The sequence below is a fragment of the Candoia aspera genome, chromosome 4, assembly GCF_035149785.1.
Source record: "Candoia aspera isolate rCanAsp1 chromosome 4, rCanAsp1.hap2, whole genome shotgun sequence".
Classification (NCBI taxonomy): domain Eukaryota; kingdom Metazoa; phylum Chordata; class Lepidosauria; order Squamata; family Boidae; genus Candoia; species Candoia aspera.
The window spans coordinates 92,238,516-92,246,547 of NC_086156.1; the positions used below are offsets into that span (position 1 = coordinate 92,238,516).

The 8,032-nt window shown below is 39.7% G+C and overlaps 2 protein-coding genes across 2 annotated transcripts; both read left to right on the forward strand.

Moving 5' to 3' along the window:
- The first annotated feature begins 1,468 nt into the window (after positions 1–1,468).
- Positions 1,469–2,383, forward strand: LOC134496655 (olfactory receptor 14L1-like). Its single transcript, XM_063302364.1, has one exon. It carries the CDS (start codon positions 1,469–1,471, stop codon positions 2,381–2,383), a length of 915 nt encoding a protein of 304 aa, XP_063158434.1.
- Positions 2,384–4,488: 2,105 nt separating this feature from the next.
- LOC134496656 (olfactory receptor 5A2-like) lies at positions 4,489–5,415 on the forward strand. The gene has a single exon (XM_063302367.1). The coding sequence runs from the start codon at positions 4,489–4,491 to the stop codon at positions 5,413–5,415; it is 927 nt and encodes a 308-aa protein (XP_063158437.1).
- The last annotated feature ends 2,617 nt before the right edge of the window (positions 5,416–8,032 follow it).

Sequence of the window (8,032 nt, forward strand, 5' to 3'; positions counted from 1 at the left end):
GGCCCAATCTTCCTTTGACATGGAACAAGTCCCTTTTAATGTTATCTTTATATCCTGTTGCAACTAGTATTACAGTACACCAGGTTTCACTGAAGTGACTACTGGAGGCACCAGGGCTGCATTAAGGCCAACTGGTACCCTAAGTGCAACCCAGCAATCCTCTCCTTTGGTCCATCCATTGCATAACTAACAAGAAATTAAGATTTAATAAATGCTGAAAGTGAAATAATAGATTAAATTAATAGATTAAAGATTCAGTTTTCTTCCAGGACGTCCCCAGCCTGGACCCAACAATTATATTAAATATAAATTTTAAATATAAACTATTTATTTTTTTAAAAAAATAATTATTTAACACTAAATTGCAGTAAGTAATATAAGCATTTTTTTACTTATAACTAGGGCAATTAAAATGCAAATTTTCAACTGAATTTTATGCAATTTTAAAGAAAGTATTATCAATAAAAACATGCAAACTAAGTGCAGTATTCAAAACTAAGGTCAAGTGTGACACTGGAAGAGATAAGGGCATGCTAGGGGCAAACACTGTTGTGCCCCTCTTCCTTTGGGGCCCAAAGCAGTTATTTAATTTGAATAACGGTTAATCCAGGATAGGAAGGCACCCCACTTTTCTTCCCAGTGGTGTCTCTTATGCAACTACGTATCCCTGCCAAACATACTCTAAAGCATAAGGATATCAGGTCTGGATGAAAAAGGGAACAGATCCTGCAGACAATTTTTTTAAAACTTCCTGATATGACCACAGTCCTGAGCAAACCTTGACACAAATTGGGATTCGGTTTGAAAGGGAGGAATTGCAAATGATATAATAGATGACTTAAGTTCGAAATTTTATTCTTTAAATGAGTATGTCATTAGGTAGAAGAGTACTCAGCCAATATTTCTTTCTTTCTTTCTTTGTTTAAAGTATTATTACCATATTTTTCAATAAAAAATCCCCTGGAGCACCTGAAAAAAAAACAATTCTCTATGTGTGTGTTAGTGTGTGTGTTACACACATTCAAGCACTACTATAATACTTCATATACTGAGTTTATTTGATCATTTTTTTTCCTGTCTTCCTCCAGGGCATCAATACCCTTGATATACCAGCCCCTCTTTCGATTTTCACCAATACAATCTTATAAAAGTGCTGAGAAACTGGATGGCCTAAATTCTCCCAGTGCAAATCCATGACTTGACAGGCTCTTTCAAATTCTAGGTAACAATTTTAAACAGTACAACAGGGAAAAGGATTGGGAGGGGAGAAGTGGAAAAAAATATGTTTAGGATGAAAGGAGGGATGGAGAGGTTAATGATTGGTTCCTCAATAAGTGATGGATTGAAATACATGTATAGTGCACTGATTGGAGAAAGACATTCCCTAAATGTTCTGGGTGTTTTTTAATTGTTTCTCTCACCTCTGATTTCTTGCAGATGTGGCATTCGTCTCAGTCATAACTTAAACATGGAGAATCAATCAACCATGCCTTACTTTCTGCTCCTGGAATTCTCAAAAGATCGGCATCTGCAGCTTCTACATTTCTACTTATTCTTCATATTATACCTGGCAACTGCAACAGCAAATCTTCTCATCATCTCTGTAGTGGCTTTTCACCATCACCTACACAGACCCATGTACTTCTTTCTAATGAATTTGGCGGTGCAGGACCTGGGCATTGTTTCAGTCATTGTCCCCAAATCCATGATTAATTCCCTCATGGACACTAGACACATTTCTTACTCTGGTTGCATTGCTCAAGTCTTTCTCTTTTGCTCCTTTGAAGCTTCTGATTTATCCCTCCTGACAGTCATGGCCTATGATCGGTACATTGCCATTTGCAATCCATTACACTATGAGATGGTGATGAATTGGAAAGCCTGCACCAAAATCGTGATTCTGGTAGGAGTCACAAGCCTTTTCTATGGAATTTTGCATACTATTGGCACTTTTTACATCCCTTTCTGTTCGAATGTTGTCAACCAGTTTTTCTGTGAAATTCCAGAATTGCTGAAATTATCCTGCTCTGGATTAAATCTGGTTGAAGTTGGAGTTGTATTGGCCAGTGTCACTGCAGTATTAGGTTCTTCGATATGGATCATTGGGTCTTATGCCATGATCTTCAAGGCAGTGTTGAAAATCCCTTCTGAGAAAGGAAGGCAGAAGGCCTTCTCCACTTGTTTTCCCCATTTCATAGTTTTTTCCATGTTTTTGGTGTCTGGATGCTTGGCTTATTTGAGACCTCTCTCTAACACTCCAACTTACTTAGATGTAGCATTCACTGCCCTATGTTCCTTACTTCCACCCCTATTCAATCCAATCATCTACAGCATAAGAAATAAGAATATCATATCTGTCCTGTCTAAATTATGGAGATTCTGATATTTTTTTGGGACATGTTTTGTATCCTATTTTTTCTTATATTGAATGTTCTGTGTCATTTGCCTTCATTTTTGTGAGGAGAACAATGAAATTTCAAAGGGAGACACAGCTGAGATAGAAGTAGAGTCTTGCCACTCTCGACCAATAGTAGCTCTTGAGAAAGTGATGACTTACAATCCCATATCCCTAGTTACTAGCCTTCCATTTCAGGGTGCTATGAGTTGCTTTAGCACATCCTGAGTGCCACAAGTTGAAAACTGCCATGCCAGGCTTTGCTGAATTCACTATCATGATCAGATACAATGATGAATGGACAGCCTCAAAATCTTCCTAATTGCAGTTCTCTTCAGAGAATTCAATTTGCGCTCCTGCTTTCTGTTCAGTGCAGGCCATCTTTCATTAAGGCAAGAACCAAAGTGGACATTATCTTTGTGCAAAAGACCATACCTGTTTTTTTTTCCCCAATGCATCCCAAGGGCCTTTAAAATCAAGAAGAATTCATCTGCAAAATAGATTCTGCTATTCCAAATCTCCCAAAACCAGCACAGTGCTTTTCAGAGTAGCCTTGGTTTGCAAGCCTGGTGATCTGGGTCCTAAGGATAGGAGCATACTGTTCATCTAATCAAATATGATTTGATCTTGCTAACATTTCTGTTCTCATGATGGAAGTATTCTAGAAGATTGCCCTTCTAGAAAACACTGAAAGAGGAAAGATGGTATATATTTATATAATTGTGCATTATATATCCCATATTTTTCTCCCTGACACATAGGTTCCAGAAGAATCTCCTAGCAGTTTCTCACTTTTGAGATGTAAAGAGGATGTTAGTGGACTGGCACTGTTTTTCTGTTGCTATACCAACTCTTGATATTCATTCGGCTCCCACTCTATTAGCTTTTTGGAAATTACTGAAAACAGAATTATCTAGGAAGAGTTTATGTTGCCCTCTATTATTTGGCTATATTTGGAATCTATATTTCTGTTCTATAAAGTACTTTCTATAAAGTTATTTTTTGTGTATTTTTATTTTATTGTTGTTTTTTACCACAAACATTTTAGCATAATGTGATGAGATTTTGACCTGCTGAGAGTCTTTTGATTTCAGTCAAAGAGATGAATAAAACATTAGATATTAGACATTTGATTATTTAACTGTGTTTGTGTTTAGATTTTTTAAACTTTACTTGTACTTTTGATTGCTAAGGTAACTATTAACTGTTATTGGCAATCCTATTTTCTGGTCTGCACACCAGAAAACATTTGCATACTTTTGGCCAACTCTGCATTTTCACATTCTCTTTAGTTTATTTCCATTTCCAAACCTTCATTTCTTTGGAAGATAGAAACTGGATTTGCAATTTTCTTTTGACCAGAAACATTTAATATAATATTTTAAAATTAATACACAAATCAAAGTTTACCACTGAATGTGCATAGTTCTCTGAACTTTGCAACACAGTTTCTCACCAGTAAAAAGTACATTAAGAAAAAGTCTATTCATAATGCATTTTTCATGACAATGTTGTACAAAAATTGTATTACAAAAATTAATTATACCAATTGTGTAGATTGGGCAAAATTACAAATAAACTAAATAAAAATAGCTACTAAATAAATTCAAATTCACACTAACATTTATTTCAATTAACCAATTTTGAAATATTCACAAAAATGAGAAACTGAAAGGAAATGAAATTGATCATTTATCCCACCTCCTACTTTAAAGCTTTATTATCTAAGGTCTACTTGGTTCTGTTAAGTGACTCTACATTGTGAATCAAGAAGATAAGAAACTACTTGCTTGATCAGTTTAAAGTCCACCTTTCTTGGCAAGAATCCCCAAAAGCAGGAGGTTCTAATGTTCCAGTAGAAATTGATCAGTGGCCTACCAACTCACTACAGCTGACTTTTTATCCTGATCTAGGCCTGCTGCTTGCATGTGAAGTTGGTATAACAGGAAACAAAATCACAAACCTGATGTTCAAATTCACTATTGACTGATGGACTCTTTTTTACCAGTTGCCCTTTTGGGAATTACCAGCATTGGTTGATAAAACAACTGAGACCTCTTCAAGTCCAAGAAGCTGCAATAACCTCATTAAAGATGGACATCAGGCCAACAGAAAATCCAAACCAGACAAGTGTCACAGAATTTCTCTTGATGGGTTTCTCTATTGACCCAAACAACCAGACTCTTCTCTTTGTCATGGGCCTGTTTTCCTATTTGTTAACTTTAGCTGGGAATCTAACCATCATTACACTGATCAGGATAGATCAGCATCTCAAAACTACTATGTACTTCCTCCTTGGAAATCTTTCTTTTTTGGAGATCTGCTACATTTCCACTACTCTCCCCAAAATGCTATGTAGGACCATCTCCTACATAGGATGTGCATTACAAATGTATTTCTTTGTTCCTTTAGGGGGCACAGAATGTGTGCTTCTCTCAGCCATGGCATATGATCGTTATGTAGCTATCTGCCACCCCTTGCACTACACTCTGCTCATCAACAAAATGGTATGTCAATGTTTATTAGCAGCTACTTGGAGTATTGGCCACTTTAATTCTATTGTTAACACAGCAATAGTCCTTTCCCTAGATTTCTGCCACTCCAATGAAATCAACCATTTCTTTTGTGACATTCCTCCCTTACTACGCTTATCTTGCTCTGACATCTTCATCAGCCAGATGGTGACCTTCACTCTTTCAGGGTGTGTTATCATTCTGCCATTCTGCCTGACCCTCCTTTCTTATGTTCTCATTGTCTCCTCTGTCCTCAAAATCCGCACTGCTCATGGGTGGATCAAGGCATTTTCCACCTGTGGATCACATCTCACTGCGGTGAGCATCTTTTATGGCACCATCATCTACACCTACATATGGCCTTCATCTGTGCACTCTGTAGAAGAAGACCGCCTCATTTCTGTGCTATACGCCATCATGACACCACTGTTCAACCCCTTGATCTATAGCTTCCGAAACAAGGAAGTGCAGGGGGACTTCTGTAAAGCTCTTGGAAAGAACAGCTAATAATTGTGTGTTTTCAAAGTTAAGATCAACACAAAATCATACAAATCATTGATTTAAAGAAAAACCTCTGAGATGTTTTCCCTCGGATTATTTTCAATAGTACCCAATAAATAATAAAGGAGCTAACTTCATTTTGTGGCAATATCGTTTACTTTATAGGGAGGTATTACTCCCATGGGAATGAAATTTGGGAAAGTTGTGGCCACTTAATTTGTTGTCACATGATCTTAATTTCCAATGCTCCCTGTCAGCTTCCCACAAGTCTAAACTTGATCGCGATTGCCAATGCTCTCTGCCAGCTTCGCACAATGCTCCCTGCCAGCTTTGCATGCCCACCCTATCATCGCACGTCTGACACACCATCCCTGACCTGTGCCGCACCTTTTACACAAACTCCCCAACCAGTGCTGCACACTTGTGCACCTCCACACACCCTCAATGGACCAATCAGGCACCCATTTGCACCATCATGCACTATTCCTGACCCACTCCACACCATCACACACACTCCGGGAACTGCAGTGCACCTTCTCACACCATCCAGAACCCAAGCCACACCTTTTGCACATCCTTTCTCAGTCACACCATGCCTCTCTCATAACCCCACACCCTTGCAACAGCTTTTGCACACCCCTTGCACACCATCCCTGACCCATGCCACATCTCTTGTGCACACTCCCCAACCCACGCTGTGCCTCTTGTGCATCCCTGCAACCCCCTTGCCACACTTCTCATGTTCCCTTTGTACCCTTGCACACCATTCCTGACCTGTGCTGCTTCTCTTGTGCACACACTCTGACCCATACTACACCTCTCACACAATCTTGGGCACCCCTCACCACACCCCTTGTGTACCTCGTCGCACCCTTCCTAGACCCACACTGCACCCTTCTGCACCCCCTCACCCCCTTGCACTGTCCTGACCCATAACATGCCTCTTGCACACCCGTTTACCCCTTGACACACCTCCTGTGCACCTTTTGAACACTTGCATACTCTCCTTGACCTGTGCCATGCCTCTCACACACCCCTCTCTGTACCTCTCATGTACCCCCTCACACCCTCGCTCATCATCTCTGACGTGCACCACACAGTGGCGCATTCCCTCGATTTCTCCCCCACCTGGCAACAGCCACTGACCTGCCAGCTGGCCTTGTACTTGCAATTATTTATTTATTTGCCTATTTATTTATTATTCACATTTCTATCACCACCCATCTCCCCCGAAAAGGAACCAGTTTCCACACTGACTTTACCCCTGCAAGCTTCCTGCAAGCAAGCTCAAAGGAGAAGCTGGCAGGAATTCTAAACTCGACTGAGGATGACCCAATGGGTCACGGGTTGTCTGGTAGTTTATGCAGAATACATTAATGTAGTATAACTAATGGAGATTGATTTATTGATTTATCAAATTTGTCTGCCGCCCATCTCATACAGAATGACTCTGGGTCGCTTACAGACAAGAAAATAACAATCAATAAAAACAGTACAATATAAAATTGATACAAATATAAATATACATAAATACAAATACAAATATAAAAGTACAAAAATATAAAGTATAAAATTCAAGGTAGCACTAGAATCTTGATAGGATCTTGTCCTTGGCCCAGTCACAGTGCCAGCCACCCTCTTGAATGGCTATCCCCCCTCCGGTCAACACCAAGACAAATTCAAGCACAATTTCAATGGGACACTATTGATATCCTACTGAGTTGCCCACAGCAAGATAAGCAAGAAACAGCATCAAATATACAATTAGAGAAGAAACAATACAGTAATCAAGGAGCCATTAAGGAAAACCACACCCCAAACAATATTGGCAGATGAGGCCATATAGAAACAGCCAGCTAACTCCATTCCCCCATTCACTGATCTTGTTACATAGCCTAGTAATCAAACATCCGCTAGGCAAAAATGAACTCAGTGATCACCAAGAACCCATCTAATGGAATGTTCCATTTTAGGCTCCTCTTGGGGGCAAGTGGCTTGTTGCTTTGGTAGTGAAACACTTGGGTAGTGTGAGTTGCTTATCATCTGGGACCATTCTTTATTCCACATTTGCCAGAGGAAGAAAGGGCACTGAACTTCATTGTACTGTCCTTGCACCACTCCCAGCACTGGCATTGTATGTTCTGTATGGGCCCAACTTCATTGAATATTGGACTTCTGCCCCCATCCAGAAGAATGCTACATCACTGTCACAGTGGAAATGGATAGCTTTTCAAGAGGAATAAAAAGTATATACTTCCTTATCTATTTTGGAAAGAGGGGTAATGTCTCCAAATATTTACATTTGCCACTCTCAGCTTGAGGCCTGAGCAGAAATGCCAAATTTCCATGCTTGCCGTTTTACAGCATATGGATGCCATCCCAGGGTCAATATAAAGCCTGCATGTGTTAGTGATACATAGTGACAGTTGGTTGATAGTATGTATTGCAGTGTGGAAGACCTCATGGTAGTAGTGCCAAAATCATTACTCTGATTCAACAGTGTTCAGAGGGAGAGGTTAAAAAAGCACGATTGTGGGTGCAAGCCCCACCTTTCATCAGAAAGCCATTTTACTATCTTGCATTTTTTCACACTTCACTGTGTGCCACAGAAGCTGCTGTCCTG